Raw genomic sequence first — 16,624 nt, forward strand, 5'->3', positions numbered from 1 at the left:
GCCTCCACAAGAATGCTCCCTGCAGAAACTGTGTCTATGGGGAATGGGGAGAGCAACTGTATTGGTTCCTTTGGCAGCTGAGTACTAAACACTCTGACTTTGTCCTAGAAACCTCTGTCCCTTTAAAGTTTATCTATCGCATTTGGCTGGTTTGCACTCAAAACAAGAAAATAGAGGATTCAGGGGCTGCCGGATCATTATTTTCAGCGTGGTCACTTATTGCTCTGAATAAAAAATAAAGCAGCTCCTCTGAAGATTAAGTGGATTCTTTCCCTGGATTCTATTAAAGTGAAATTCCCCATTTAATACTGTACAATAGAATAAAACAGAGCAATAAATTCCAGTCACAATTCTTATAAAAAGTTGTCTATTTAGTATTTCTGTATAAAAACAACCAAGAGAAACTGGACAGGAAATATACAAATCACTTACTGTATTTTAACACATCTGACAATAAACTTGAAGTGATTCTGGTAATGGCCAATAACCTCTTCAGCAGCTGAAAGTGGGAACACCTGAAGCATCTTAAAAACTCCAACGATTTTAGGCTATAATGAATTTCCTACTAAAAATTTTCCTCTCTTCTCTTTGTGGGAGGAGCATCCAGATAAAGCTTCTTTGAAGCCTTGTTGGTTAAGACATAAATATTGCTCTGCAAATGAAGCTGGCTTGATATTTTCCATTACCACATGTGTCTGAAGGGGCTGGCATTGGTTAGAAGCAATTCAATTCTACTTCTGTAAACCAAAGGAGTCAAGGTCAAATATTAAGCAGTCTTCTCATCTTCACTGGATCTCTCCCATATACAGTCTTTTGTCACTAGATGCAGAGAGTACTGAGTCAGGAGAGAGAGAGGGAGAGACAAAATCAAAACATTAAGAGCCATTGGAGAGTTTAGTTGCAGATGAGTGAACACCCATTTGGATTTAAGTACCCATTTCACTTGCTCTCAATCTTGTGTCTATAAAGTAACTTTTGAACTAAAATGGTTTTCTCCCCAGCATGTTTTGCAGAATTAGTTTTCTGATAGCTAATCACATTTTGCATATTCCTGACACTGACATTTTTCTATCCCAAGTTATAATTGCAGGTATACCTCATATTAAGTTATACACTATGTTTACACTGTTACTGCTGTTCTCCTTAAAAAACAACAATAAAATGTCACAGATGTTATTTTCTTTGCCAAAAAAAAAAAAAAAAAATGTTCAGATAGCAGAAATTTAAGTACTCTAATTCTGGTCGCTAGCCACTAGAGGGAGCAATCTCTTTATCAAAAGTCTTTAGGGGCCACTATTCTTGTTTACCACAATAGTTATGAAACAAGAAATTCAGGGGTCATCCCAACATAACAAAGCACTGAACCATCTTTAATTCAGACATAGTTGTTCAGTAGTTTCACGAAACAGATCTCAAGTGCAGTGACAGTTTCTCTAGACCTGCTGTACCCGTTATCCAGAGCAGGCTTCCATGCAAGTCAACTGGAGACTTTCTTATCTAAAAATTACTGATTTAGGCCCATAATCTCAGTCTTTGGAAGTCTGTGTCGCTCTGCATGCAGAGATGTGGTGGTCTTGGAGGAAGGGAGTGGTTTACAAGATTAACTTCCTCTGATGTTAACAGGAGTCACTCTCATAAACCCTTGCCCATGGAGGGGACAGATCGCTTGTTTATTTTTTCAGACGAATGGTTGATTCACAAAGCGGTACTTAGCTAGATGCAATTGCAAACAACAAACCCCCTCTGTGGGGAGAAGGATTGCTCTGTGCTTTTAGCACCTTCTCTGACCTGGAGACAGAACAATGAATAACCAAGGCACAAACCCATAATTCATGACACTGAATTCCCACACCCAATCTTCTGTGCAGATATTCATTCCTGGGAAAAATGCATTTACAGGGGTGAGGAGTGTTGATTTCCTGGTCAATGCAATGGGGCGACTCAGCCCATGATAACTATGAGTCTTTGTTTCCATGGAAACAATGTAACCTTGAGGACCTGTCTGTACTAAAAAAGACTATACTAAGAAACACGTGTTAAGAATGGTTTCAGCTAACACAGTGCTGGCACACGCACAGATAGGGCATCGTGTGATTAAGACGGGTTTCAAAACCATCTAGCAGATTTAGATTTCCCCTCCACCGCACCAAATCGGAGTACCACGCGGGCTGTCAATACCACCTGGAACAGGCCATTTAAAGAAACAACGGTAAAAGGTCACTTCACATGCATTTGAATTTGCATGTGTGTTACTTTCCAGAGCTTCCCCTTTATGTATGAGAACGCTATGAGGGGAGCTCAGCCCAGTGAGGTGAAGGAACATACAGAAGGTTTTATGATTCTGTTTGCTGGTGACAGCATTACTGCTTGCAGAAACCCTACAGCACAGTGCCCCTCTCTTGGGCTCTGAGAGAGTCCTGCACTTAGCATACAGGCTTAGAAATATTTCAGCAGCACTCAGTCTCATTTCCCCAGAAGACTAGAGGTTTTTTGACAAAATCAACAAGACTTACTAATTGGTTCCTCTGGATGGAAAGCAACCTCATTTACTGAGCCAGCATGGCCTGGCAGCTTGTAGAGAATTCTCCTGGAGGTTGTATCCCACACATAAACAAACCTGCAAGACACAGTGGTTATGAGGGCAAAAGCTTCCTGATGGCAGGACTTCAAAAAGAAAAGAAAAAACTTCCAGCCCCCAATTTGTCTAGGTTTCCTGGTAACTTATATTTCCCCAGCTACACTTTAATAGTTACAATTGTCTTCCAACTTTAACATGCCAAGAGACTACTCCTGAGATGAAAATTACCAGGCACAGACAAAAGAAGGGTTAGACAGCGAGAGCAGCCTGGGCAGGGAGCAAGTTTCTCGGCCTATACCTGTAAAGGGGTGAGAGCCCTAGTAGGGCATTTCACACAAGGAGGCAGATGGCTGGAATTACATGCCACAGAGCCTCTCTGCACCAGTCAATAATTTTGGATGAAGTGGCATCTGGGACGGGAGGGGTGTCAGTGGGGGCTTTATCTGAGCACCAATGCCCCAGCATGCTAGTACAGGGCACTGAGAGCAGGTCTGAGATCCTGACTTCTGGCAGTTATGTAACTCTTCGGAAGAGCAGGATGCTCATCCCAGTGTCCAGGGGAAGTACCCGGTTACCATTCTGCCTCCTTACAAATTCATCCTGAAAATTTCAGCTGGATATCAGCATTTTCCACAGCTTGTGAGAAACTACTGTGTAGCACAGCTGTTTGCTGCTAGACAGCTGCCAGCCCAGCAACACCCTGCAGCAGTTGCTATCAGTTAGTATGTCAGCATGCTTTGGGATGAGCACTGCTATAGAAAGGAATAGCTGATTATTTCGCACTAAAACCAACTCTCGATACCGTTTAATTCCTCACAGCTAACAACATTTATAGGTGGATTTCTATCTCCTAATCAGTTACAAAGTCAGGAGTCACTTCCCAGTGACCTAGGTTATGAGGGGGTTGATCAGATTTTGTGAATCTCTTCCTACTCTCCATCCTCCATCCCTGTCTGCACCATTTCTGGGTCCTGTCCAGCTGTGTCACCTTGGCTGAAGGACACCGTGAAGGAGACACTAGAATATTTCCATGTGATGGGTCAGAAATTAACTGCTGGCAGTATGAGTAGTTCAGCTTTTAAGCAGATTATGTTTACATAGAGAACTTCTTTTGAGGAAAAAAGCCCACTGCAAAGCATGCTACAACCAAGAATGCAAACTGACCAATGCCTGAAATGAATTATTGTAAACATTGTTCATTTATGTGTCATTTGCTGCCAGTCTGGCTGAGCAAATAATTGTTCAACTAATGCCCAATTTCACTGGAAGACTTGACCTTAGCTAGAGTGAGATTAAGGGTTTGTTGTCAATCAGAATGAGAAAGAGCTCTGAGCAAAGTATCATAAACCAGGCAAAACCACGTGTCCCACCTGAATGACTTCCTTTCAAATACACCAGAACTGTTTTATCTTGTGAAATGCCACTCGTTACAGGGTTCACATCTTAGAGAATTCACTGAAATGGGCTCAGGAAAGCTGCCAGTTATGGACTAAATTTAGACTGCTCTCTTTTGCTTTGGCATGGAAACGCTAACAGAAAGAAGAGCTCTTGGTGGAAATCATCAGCCTCTCAAACTAATTCTGCTAGCTGGCAAAAAAGTTTTGATGCTGCAGTAATTGGCTAGGCTGAATGAGAAGGCTGGCTCAACTGCTCTGCATCACTACATCCATCAAAAGGGACATTGCAAAGAATGAGGGCACAAAGGACAACCAGACAAGAAAAACTGCATAAAGGCAACCTACAGTGTTGTATTACTCTGAAATAGGTCTCTCTGCAAAAGGCCCCCGGGGACCCCATATTTATCTCTCTCCAAATCAGATGTGCTCTGTTTAAAAAAGTCTCTTCTGCCAGCCCTGCAAACTCAGCCTGAGACCCGAGTGCCAAGCCTACGCCAGGCCCCCATTTCTGCCTTGTGTATTACCAGTAATCAAGATTCAGTAAATCCTTAGTTACAGCTGTTTGATCTTATTGCCTTCTATATGGTTTCACAGGAGCGACGGGGCAGAATTGGGCCTTGTAATTAGAACTTTAAACAACTCTTAGTTGACACAGAATCCAGCTCCTTCTCCCAGACGTGTGTCGCTCCACAGGGTTAACTTATTTTTGTTAAAGTAGGTAGGTCCTACTCTGGATATGCACATAGAGCAGATCTGTTGAGCAAGCCATAGTCACTTTCTAGACTGGAACCACACTTTACCTGCTTCATTAAAGCTCTTTAAAGAGAAAAATATGCTACCCACAAGCATGGGTAAGTTATGAACCCTTATTTAATGCAGCATCTATTTAAACTAGAGTATAGCTATTTCAACTTAGTAGGTGAGAGCTGTGACAAATCTTTGCTCCAACATTCTCCCTGTTATCTATTTTCATTAATGCTGTGGTAGAGGCAAGGCACTTTTATTTGCTTCTTTTAGCCACAACAAACTCTTGAAGGCTCAGCAAATAGTCGTTTTACATTCATAAGGATCTCCAGCTAAATTTAGTCCTCTTGAGGGTCCATGTAATGTAGCACGAAGCAAATCATTACTTGGCAGCCAACTTTTACACCTCCAAGAGGCAGAATACTTATTTTCACTTTGGTTTCCTACCAGGACTTTAAAAAAAGGTTTTGCAGCTGTGCAGACAAATATCAGTGGAACAGTATTCTGGACAGGCCCAGAATATAGCATCCCTATCTGTCCCACCATGAGACAACCACATGCAGTTGGTTATGCATTACACACAAAGTTCATTTCAGGTTGTGGGACTGTACCCAGCACCCACGGACCTAATCTAACAGCTTATAGTTTTAACCCCAAATCACCATGCTGCGCTGTCCAGTCAAGGACCAGATGTAGCTCTAGAGGTGTTAATAAATAGCCGCTGTTCTATTGTCTAAGCAATAACAGCATTAGCATTTCATGTAGCAGCACTTGGAAGAAGCATCACACAAAGGTTACTCAGTCTCTCAGTTGCTCTGTAATTTGATCAAGAACGAACCATGTTTGTCTGGCATTGTAAGTCCTTTGCAAACCCCATTCTGTTAGTGCTGAAGGTCTTGTTATCCTCAAAGTATAACTGCATGTCATTTAACAAATACATCACGGATACTATTTTAACAACTACATTCGCATTGTTACATTACTGTGCAGTATATTGTGCTAAGACTGCAGCTTCAGTCTCAGCTATGCCCCTGGGCTCTTCTCTTGTATGTGCCATTTGGAAAATGAGTCTAACTGAATTTAATTCACAGGGTTAGGTGGATGCCCAGCTAGCGATTGTAAAGTGCTTTGGGATGGAAAGTGCCAGAGAGAAGAACAATGATTAAGTTTTACCTGTCTGCTGATCCGCCGGCTATTTTACTCCCATCTGGTGACCATGAGCATCTCAGAAGATTCTGTGAAACAAACAGAAATTCGCACAGGTCCATTTCGATGAGAAGTTTTTGGTTCCCCCTTTTGCTTAAAATAAAGTCACCATAGGATTTTAAATATCATAAAGAACACTTTAATGATCTCCTTTTGGAAGATAAGCCTGTAGTTAAGAGATTGTATTTTAATGCTGGAAACATCCAGTGCCTTGTTATTTTACACAAAGTAGATACTAAATGTAGAAAATATTTAATTTACAGCTAATTATAGCTGAATTGAGCAAAGAAAGCCTGTTACTACAGCTTTAATTGGAATCCCCCTTTACACATTAACCTTGCCTCTAGTCCTCATTAAATCCTTTCTAGTTTATATTTTTGAGTTTAGCAATTTGTCTGTAAATTGTTTTTTAGACAGCTGCAGCGTTTCATTAACGAGCAGCGTTTCGGTTAGCAGAACACTCACCTTCTCAAAATTATGCACATTCCCCTGGAATATCTTCACACATCTCTCTTTAGGGGCAAACGGTCGCACATCCCAGATACGAACTATAATGGAGAACATAAGAACAGCCATACTGGGTCAGACCAAAGGTCCACCTACCCAATATCCTGTCTTCCAACAGTAGCCAATGCCAGGTGTCCCAGGAGGAATGAACAACAGATAATCATCAAGTGATCCATCCCCCGTCGCCCATACCCAGCTTCTAGCACCAGAGGCTAGGGACACTTCAGGGCATGGTTTTGCATCCATGCCCATCATGGTGAATAACCTGGATGGACCTATCCTCCATCAACTTATCTAATTCTTTTTGGAACCCTGTTATAGTCTTGGCCTTCACAACATCCTCTGGCAAAGAGTTCACAGGCTGACTGTATGCTGTGTAAAGAAATACTTCCTTTTGTTTTAAAATTGCTGCCTATTATTTCATTTGGTGACCCCTAGTTCTTATGTTATGAGGAGGAGGAAACAACACCTCCCGATTCACATTCTCCACACCGGTCACGATTGTATAGATCTCCATCATCTCCCCCCTCAGTTGTCTCTTTTCCAAGCTGAGCTGTCCCAGTCTTTTTAATTGCTCCTCAGATGGAAGCTGTTCGATATCCCTAATCATTTTTGTTTCCTTTTTCTGGACCTTTTCCAACTCCAGTATATTTTTCTTAAGATGGAACGACCAAATCCGCAAGCAATAGTCAAGATGTGGGCGTACTTTGGATTTATATAGAGGCACTATGATATTTACTATCTTATTATCCCTTTCCTAATGATTGCCAACATTCTGTTCGTTTTTTTGATTGCCGCTGCACATTGAGTGGATGTTTTCAGAGACACAATGACTCCAAGATCTCTTTCTTGAAAGGTAACAGATAATTTAGACTCCATCATTTTATACGATTGTTTTCTCCAATATGAATTAGTTTGAATTTATCAACATTGAATTTCATCTGCCATTTTGTTGTCCAGCCACCCAGTTTTGTAAGATCCCTTTGTAACTCTTTGCAGTCCGCTTGGACATCTGTCAGCAACTAGCTAAAGACCATTAGTTATTGTACCATACAAAGTGACTACATGAGCAGTCATCTCCACAAATGAGTATTACTTGTAATCCTTTTTTGTTTTAAATAGCTTTTATTTCTGGTAGTATTTTTAAGCTATTACAAATATGTTGAAACCATCTTAGCTCCTAGGCTAAATCCACAAGGAACAAGAAATTCAGAACAAAGGCTGAAATTCCATCCTTCCTTCAGTACATTGCCCCAAGACATTACCAGGTTCTCTAAACTGGAGGTTATGTTTGATCAGTAAACCCTGAAACACTCTTCCAATTCATTGTGCTTGGGGTGTCAGCTGAACGATCTGCCTCTTGCAATGCTGAATATTATGGAATCAGAGATAGCAGGGTAGATTTGGGTCAACTAACTTAGGTCCTGACAAGGTGGGGTTGATGCTCCCTAAATGTCTGCAGTGCTTTCCACTCCTAAGTAATTTGTGTTGGTGTCTCCTTCACGTCACTTTGACGAGATGATGAGCCCTCTCCATGCAGTCACCCTTTTCATGAAAAAGTATCATTGTAAGCAGAGTCATTATAACTGGAATTACCCCTTACATACACACTATCATCAGTCTATCAGACAAGTTCAGCCTAGATCTTCCTTTGGCATCCAATTACATTGAGTTATTCCTCTCACAATGCTATGCAATCCCACTCCTTAACCAGCTGTAGCTCTCAGTGGTGTGAATGCTACCCACGTGGCTGCACTCTGATTCCTTCGATGGCAAGCTGTGGCAATTACCTGTGTTGTCCATTGCGTTGGAAAGCAAGTAAGAGCCTTCTGAACTCAAACTGAGGCCAGTCACTGAGTCGGCATGCCCTCTCATTGTGTACGTTAGTTTGTTCTGGCGAAGGTCCCATACCTTTAAGAAAAGCGCACATGCATGGTATTGTGGTTTGGTTCTCCATGTAAGGAAGCGCCTGTTCATGTAATTGGTAAGAGTGGAAGAAGCTAGCCTGACTGCTCTGGAGGCTGAACCCACAGAACTGGTACATCATAGGCAGCAACAGTGCAAAGTTCTCCTCACCATTTGTCTCAACCCTGATCTAGAGAGACAGCCGCAAAGGCCCCTTGTTCGTATTCTCACCTGAAACAAATTAGTGCAAATAGTGATGCACACGCCTACCCAAAGAAAACTGACTGGGACTTCAGTCCTCAACTCTTTTCATACAGGCCACTGAACAGAACAGTCATGAGCTGGGAACAACTGTCTCTCACTGCTGGGCTGGATTGGAACTGGTGAATTAGAAGAATTAAGCCTGCACATCTGTCCCAAGCATGGGATGTATGGCTTCATATACTTCCTACCCAAGGTACCCCTGCTTTATGCAGTAAGGAGCTGGATGTTGGCAGCAAAGTGAATAATGCAATCATCACATGGTCAGTGATAACCCTACCAGCCCTTTGGAGCTTCAAACTGTCTGACAGAGAGAGGGCATGGTGGCCAGGACCCAGAGGTTGTGCTCTGTTCTCGTTGAAAAAAAGACTGTGGAACCTTAAGCCAGCTGGTCAGCCAGAAATGACATTGCTCTAATGCTTCATCTCCATGACAGCCCCTTCACCAGCTCAGCACTCCCCAGGCCTAGCACTGACTTGCCCAGGCCCTAGTTAAGATCTAGACTGGATGCTCGGGGGAGGAACCATCACCAGCTGTGCTATACAGTCATGTAAGAACAGTTCTGCAGACCACATCACTCAAAAATAGCTGAGCAGTGTGTCATTTAAACTAACTGTAATCTTAGCAGATATCTTCGTACCAGCCTGTCCCTATCTTACCTAATGGAATCACATCCTGGTAGGAAACTGGAGCTGGGTTTGCAGAGGCTAAGTTTATCATAGAAGCTGCTCAATACGGCCAAATCAGTCTGGCTCTTTAGGAAAAATGTGGACGTCTGACACTTGAAACAAGGTTAATATAACCATCAAGACTAGCCCACTACCATATCATGCCATTACCCACATCATCATCTGGGATAATGTAAAAGGTTTGAGGAGTCTGTTTGGGATCGTTACAATAGGAAAGGGCACTAAAACAGTCAACATACCTTGATATCATTGTCTATGCCTCCTGATATAATCTGATCACTGGTGTCATTGAAGGTCACGGCTAATACCTGGTAAGTGTTCTGAAATGTCTGGACAGCAGCTTTTTTACGAATATCCCATAGCTGAAAGGACACGGGAAGCAAAAGTTTTTAAAGTTATACGCACACCATACATTTCACAGTACAACTAAGTAGTCACATCAATACTCCCCACATTGTCAAAGTGCTTAAGGGCTGAATTTGGGGGAAGAACATGTGGAGGATCTCTACAGGACATACGAAACCTGTTGTCCTGACACACCTTTGTTTTCAAGTGGCGGGGAGAGACAGGGAAAAATCAGACTGCATTTTTTCTAAAAACTTAAAAAGAAGGGTAGTTAGTAGAAAAAACTGGAACACGTTACCTAGGGAGGTTCTGGAATCCCCATCATTGGAGGTTTTTAAGAACAGTTGAGACAAATACCTGTCAGGGATGGTCCACTTAATTCTACCTCAGTGTGGGGGTGGAGAGATGGACTAGATGACCTATTGACGGCCCATCCAGCCATATATTTTTATGATGCTGTATAAATATAACTCCATTCCCCAAAGAGGATCTAATAATGTAGATTAGATTGCTCCAATATGGACACTTCTGTGGTGCCTTGGTAATGCCTGCCAAAACGGTGGTGATGGGGTTTGGGGCAGGGGGAAGGAGAACAGTATTGATCTTTTAAATGTTAAGTTGTTAGCCGGTGAACTTACAGGAGCATAATTCAGGACAGAACTGGACACATTCAGCAGCTCTGATATAGGAAAAAAAATTCATTTAAAAATCCGTCTCAATTCACAAAAGGAGCCAGCCATTTTCCGGGTTTAGTCTCATATTCTTTTCTAGGATTTTGATTTTAGTTTTAACAATCTAGTCTTGTTTATCCAAAACATTTCAGGGTCAGCATATATGAGGATAATTGAGTAAGTTAATGGGTAAGTGACTCAGGCTGGGATTTGGTTCAGAGGCAATTCTGGATGAAGCGGTCTCAGATGAACAAAGTTTTACTCAAGTGGTTTATTCAATTAGTTATTTTTTTGCAAAGTCACCAAAGCTGAATGTCCTTTATTCAGATGGATCATCTAGTGTTCGTATAGCCTCCATCACTACAGAAGTCAGCCCATGCAGAAGTACTTACCTTTACTGTTCCATCATCGCTGCCTGTACAGACGAGCTGGGGTCCCCGCCTCGCTGGATAACAGGAGTTAACAAATGATGTGTGCCCCTTCAGCCTTTTCACTCTTTCTCCAGTCTCACTATCCCACACAGCTACTGTTTTATCTGTGGATGCTGAGAAGAGCATGCTAGCATGGGGGGGGAAAAGACGACATAGCTATGGAATCCTGAAGGGTGATAAAATAACTGCCCCCAACCCCTTTTGTTACTCTACAAACACAGCCAAGACTAGAGGGTACAAAATTAAGTAGATGCTAGCTAGAAGACTAAGCCCAATACTCAGAGGCTGATATCAAAAGATGACTCAAGGTTTTGTGGCAGGACCAAGGGGCAGCATGATGGTGAAAAGCCCATTTTCAATGTTCCCCTCAATTCAATTACTGGAGGGGTGTCTGCTGGCTTCCTGCCAGATTTCACGTCCTTGACATCACTTGGGATGATGGTGAAGTGGGAGGAATCTCTTTTGTAAAAACCTCAGATATTGTTGGATAATTTCGGAAGCTGTCTCTACCAGTCAACTTCTCCTTCTCCATCTTTCTTTCCTTATCCCAAATCTCTCCTCCATTCTCTCTTTCACACTGAAAGTCTCCCTATTCACTTTCTCACAGATTCGCTTGCTAGGGTTGGGACAGAATGTCTAGGCCTTAGATCTTCTGCTCCCCATCCATGGGCCTTGGAACTTGTCACGTTGACTTTACTCTTTGCTCCTGCACTCTAGAACAGATGTAATATGTTGAGATATTTCTGGGAGGTGCAACCATTCAAGTAACACCATTGAGTCTCCTCTTCAGAGCCACCAGCTGAGAGCAAAAGCAATGAAGAGGAGCTGGAGAGTAGCTTACATTCATCAGCAGCATGTATCCCCCTTGCCAACTACAAGCATCTTTTACCCAAGATCTTTTACTATCTCTACCCAAGACCTCACCACCACCACCACCTTCATTTAGCAGCTTCTTTCATGCGAACTATCTCCCAAAACATTTTGCAGCGTTCATTCAGAAACAGCAGCAAGGCAGGCTAATTAGAGGTCAACTTGGTTTCATCTGATATTTACCTGCCATCAGTGTTATAGTGCAACTCCATAACTGCTCCACTGTGTCCCTTCAGGGTAGCAAAATTATCACAATCCCCATACACGTGCCACAGCACTGTAAAAAATAAACCAGACAAACCCAAAACTTTGTTTTAATACCAATTTGTCCAAGTATCTATAGTGACACTTCCTGAGCTCACTAAAATAAAGTGCCTATAGTATTCAGCACCATCTCCAAACCCAAGTATTTACTATGTGGAATAGGAAGCCTTTAAATGGTCAATGCAAGTTCCATGTGAGAGAGCTGGCTGAAATTTGAAATATACCTTAAATATTGGTTTGTGTATATTCTTAAACCAAGCTGGATAAGGGAAGCATGTTTTTGTAAATACCTCCGCTGCCTTTCCAAGCATATTTTTCTATTTTGGACATTCATAAACATACATCGTTTTATTAGCTGTAGGGTAAAATTTGCTTTTTTGGCCACCTGTAAGTGGTAGTTAGGAATATGGAAATTGTGATAACGACCAAGGATAGTATCAGATTCTTCAGAGGAAGGTGGAAAAAAAACCTCTGTAGTGGACAATTAAGGAACAGTTTGCCCATAGTGGATTCAAGAAAATTTTCCCCATCAGTGAGTGGCTGCCTCATGCCCAGAAGCAGGAAGGTTTATTTCCCTTATAAATATGTATTCTATCTAATGTAAACGTGGATGACTTCCATATAAATATCTAATCATTTTTTAGAATCCTACTAGGCTCAATGGCATGTTGTTGCAGTGAGTTCCACAGGTTAATTATCTATTGTGACGAAAAGTATTTCCTTTCCTCACTTTTGAATGTCATATTGGCTCCGGTATTGTAAGTGTAAATAGAAGCATCTGTTTCAACTTTCCTATATCCTTCATGCTGTATCCTTCTTTCACATCCCCTCATATTTGTCACTTCTCTAAATTAAGGAGCCCCAGATTAATCTTTCCTTATGCAGAAGGATTTCCCATCAGTTTATATTCCTGTTTGTATGAATATGGATTTAACTGCATGTTGAAAACAGTAACAAAAAAAAAAAACAAAACCAAAAACCAAAACCATAACAGTACTATGCTGCAACTCACAAGAGTTAGCGTAGGGCATAATCCTATAAAGTCACAGCCTTCCTTGGGAAAGTTGCACTGGTATAACCCTAAGTGTGAATTTAAATTAGGGGTTCTCAAACTAGGGGTTGTAAGCTGTCAGCCTCCACCCCCAAACACCGCTTCATCGCCCGCATTTATAATAGCGTTAAATATTTTTTAAAATGTTAATTTCTAAGGTGGGGGGTGGCACTCAGAGGCTTGCTGGGTGAAAGAGGCCACCAATACAAAAATTTGAGAAGCACTGATTTAAACTGATGCAAATTCCTCAGTAAACCCGCTTCAGTATAAGAATGGCTTCTTCTGGTTTAGTTTAATTCAACTAAGAACAGGATTAAGTTAAATTGAAAGGAACCACTTTTAAACCAAAATAAGAGCACCTACACTGGCTTTGAACCAGTCTAAGTATATCGATTTAAAAAACAGATTTAAATTTAATTTGTGCAATTTTCCAATGTAGACAAGTTCTAAATCTAATAAATGTGCCAGTCCTCCTGACTGAAAGATGCTCAGTGTGGGCTCTGGGAGACTGCCGAAGAGACTGAGTTCAAACACCGCCCCACCAATAATAATTCTGTTGTTAACGTCGCTAGATTCCCCTTCAGAAAATGAGAGCAAGAACAATCCCTCCAATACTAACTGATGTAGTGGAGTGCAAGGTGAGAGACAGGCTAGGTCCCAGATAATTTTAGGTCACCAACACTTTGAAACACTCCTAGAAGTACACAGCACAGGGGCGGGCAAACTTTTTGGCTTGAGAGCCACATTGGGTTTCTGAAATTGTATGGAGGGCCAGTTAGGGGAGGCTGTGCCTCCCCAAACAGCCAGGCATGGCCCGGCTCCCGCCCCCTATCTGATTCCCCTGCTTCTTGGCCCCTGACTCCCCCCTACCCCCCTGGGACTCCTGCCCCATCCTGCCCCCGGACCCCCCGCCCCTAAATCATAGAATATCAGGATTGGAAGGGACCTCAGGAGGTCATCTAGTCCAACCCCCTGCCCAAAGCAGGAACAATTCCCAACTAAATCATCCCAGCCAGGGCTTTGTCAAGCCTGATTTTAAAAATCTCAAAGGAAAGAAATTCCACCACCTCCCTAGATAACGCATTCCAGTGTTTCACCACCTTCCTAGTGAAAAAGTTTTTCTTAATATCCAACCTAAACCTCCCTCACTGCAACTTGAGACCATTACTCCTTGTTCTGTCATCTGCTACCACTGAGAACAGTCTAGATCCATCCTCTTTGGAACCCCCTTTCAGGTAGTTGAAAGCAGCTATCAAATCCCCCCTCATTCTTCTCTTCCGCAGACCAAACAATCCCAGTTCCCTCAGCCTCTCCTCATAAGTCATGTGTTCCAGGTCCCTAATCATTTTTGTTGTCCTTCGCTGGATGTTTTCCAATTTTTCCACATCCTTCTTGTAGCGTGGGGCCCAAAACTGGACACAGTACTCCAGATGAGGCCTCACCAATGTCGAATAGAGGGGAATGATCACGTCCCTCAATCTGCTGGCAATGTCCCTACTTATACAGCCCAAAATGCCATTGGCCTTATTGGCAATTCAACCCCCCCCTCCTTCCTGACTGCCCCCCTTCAGCCCCTGTTCCCCACGCTCTGACCACCCCGATCCCTACCCACACCCCTGACCATCCCCCAAACAACCCCTGGCCTCTATCCAACCCGCCCCCTGACCACGCTGCCTGGAGCGCAGGTGGCTGGCAGAGCATTGCGCTGCACGGCGGCATGACTGCAGGAAAGGGGAGACAGTCTCCCAGGCCAGGAGCTCAGGGGCTAGGCAGGACAGTCCCGCAGGCCGGATGTGGCTCATGGGCCGTAGTTTGCCCACCTCTGACATAGCAGGTCAATGCCAAGCTATCAGCATTCTGTGCTCACAACAGCTCACTCCATAGCCATTTGAATGTATAAAAAGCAGTTTACAGCAGCACTGGATTTTGTCAGAAAAATAGCTCACATCACAAGCTACTGATCATTCCAAACTCACAAATCAGTCTGTCAAATCCTGCAGATGCTAAAGTGGCTCCATTAGGGTGAAACTTGCAACAGTAAACTTCTCCTTCATGTCCTGAGAGCAACATTATGGGTGCCTGGAGGGAGGAACATCGTGGAGGGCCCTAAAATACAGAGAAAATGCAGAGAGGGATAATGAAACACATAAACCAGAATGCCTGCGGGGTGGGAAAGGAAGGCAGAAAAAAAAAAAAAAAATCATAGCTCCCTTACTAGTTTTACGAAGCTAACATTTCCACTTCTCTGTCCTCATTTACCAGAGAATCTCAAAGCACTTATCAAACCTCACAATGCCAGATGTGTCCTCATTTTACAGACGTGAAAACGGAGGCACAAGGAGGTGAAATAACTTGTCTAAAGTCACATCGCAAGTTGGCGTCAATACAGCTATTACAACCAGAGGAACTACACAAAGAATCTAAACCACGTTATGGCAAGAGCCCAGAGAATGGTGCTGGGTAACGGCTCCCCTGGCCAAGGGCTCTCTTGGCAGGGGTTCAAGTCTGCCGCCCCTCTGGCTCAGGGTGCACGGGAAGGCACAGAGGGAGACCGGGAAGTAGCTGGGGCCGCCACTGCCATCAGCAAGCAGCCGCTGGAAGCCCTTGTGTCAATGTAGCCGCTGGAAGGCTCGCCAAGCCAGGCTCGCCGGAGCCGGCCGCTGCTCGGCCCGGGGGGACGCTGCGGGGCGCTGACAAGGCGGCGGCGGCGCGGAGCGGCCCATCCCGGCACCGGGAACTCCGGGGCCAGGCTTGGGCCTGAGTGACCCCCGGGGGGGGGCCTGAGTGACCCCCCGGGGGGGGCCTGAGTGACCCCCCGGGGGGGGGCCTGAGTGACCCCCCCGGGGGGGCGGCCTCCCTGCCCCCCCCCGAGCGGAGAGCACGTGCTGTTGGCGGGGGGAGCAGGGACCGTGGGGCGGAGGCCTGGGGCCGGGACTCACCGCCTGCAGCAGGGCCCCCGGAGGCGGCTGCCCCCCGCCCGGGCCGGGCCCCAGCAGCAGCTCATGCCGGGGCCGCTTGGCCGCTGCCGCCACCAACGCCAGCTCCGGGCCCGGGCCCTTGCGCTTCTGCTGCTCGATCATCGCCGCTCCCCTGCCGCAGTCACTCGGCCGCGGGGCTCGGAGCCGCGCTAGGCCTCAGAGGCTTTACACCGGAGCAGCCAAGCCCCGCCCCCGTCCTCCAGTCATTGGACAGAACGGCCTACTTTCCCGCTCTGATTGGTTGCGAGCGCCGACAGCCGTCACCCACTTCTCAGCGCGCTGATTGGGTAGGGCTGGCCGCACGTATCGGCGGGCTAGCCGAGGGAGTTCTAGCATCGAGCGCGCCCATTAGCTGTGTGAGTGACACTCAGGAGCATGCTGCGTGGTGATTGGCCGGCGCAAGGTTCCTCAAGCTCGGCTGTAGCGGGGCGCGGGCGGGGTAAAGGCGACGGAGGCGCCCTGGGGTGAGTGAGGCGGGGCAGCGGGGAGTTGAGCCCTTTCCCCGACGGGGGAGGGGCTTGTCACTCCCCCATCCCCTGGCTGCGCCGCGGGGCGGGGCGGGCCTCCCCACCCCACCCCACCCGCTGCCCGTCGATTACCGCGGCGGGGCGAGCGCTCCGGCCCCGGTCGCACTGCGGGCCCCGGTGACAGCCCGTGTGCTCGGCGCTGTACAGACCCAGCGCGGCCACGCGCCGGCCCCGCCCCGGGGGCTCGCCGTAAGCGTTCG

At 45.1% G+C, this 16,624-nt stretch overlaps 2 protein-coding genes across 5 annotated transcripts in view; one reads left to right on the top strand and one right to left on the bottom strand.

Annotated features, from left to right (window-relative positions):
• Nucleotides 1-350: 350 nt before the first annotated feature.
• On the bottom strand, nucleotides 351-16,096 carry SNRNP40 (small nuclear ribonucleoprotein U5 subunit 40). Its single transcript, XM_038377501.2, has 10 exons — nucleotides 15,859-16,096; nucleotides 14,896-15,025; nucleotides 11,788-11,881; nucleotides 10,696-10,861; nucleotides 9,527-9,649; nucleotides 8,223-8,343; nucleotides 6,391-6,473; nucleotides 5,893-5,954; nucleotides 2,514-2,617; nucleotides 351-835 (listed from the first exon to the last, which is right to left on the bottom strand). Exons 1-10 carry the CDS (start codon nucleotides 15,997-15,999, stop codon nucleotides 786-788), a joined length of 1,074 nt encoding a protein of 357 aa, XP_038233429.1. The 5' UTR covers nucleotides 16,000-16,096; the 3' UTR covers nucleotides 351-785.
• A 126-nt stretch (nucleotides 16,097-16,222) lies between these two features.
• Nucleotides 16,223-16,624, top strand: part of ZCCHC17 (zinc finger CCHC-type containing 17) — a 37,865-nt gene continuing 37,463 nt past the window's right edge. Inside the window, exon 1 of one of the 4 annotated variants that reach the window (XM_038377509.2) lies at nucleotides 16,223-16,361. The gene's annotated coding sequence lies outside the window, so the exon portion shown is untranslated. The other 3 variants (XM_043506205.1, XM_043506204.1, XM_038377504.2) reach the window with 3 other exon arrangements.

This window comes from Dermochelys coriacea, chromosome 19, assembly GCF_009764565.3.
Source record: "Dermochelys coriacea isolate rDerCor1 chromosome 19, rDerCor1.pri.v4, whole genome shotgun sequence".
Taxonomy (NCBI): domain Eukaryota; kingdom Metazoa; phylum Chordata; order Testudines; family Dermochelyidae; genus Dermochelys; species Dermochelys coriacea.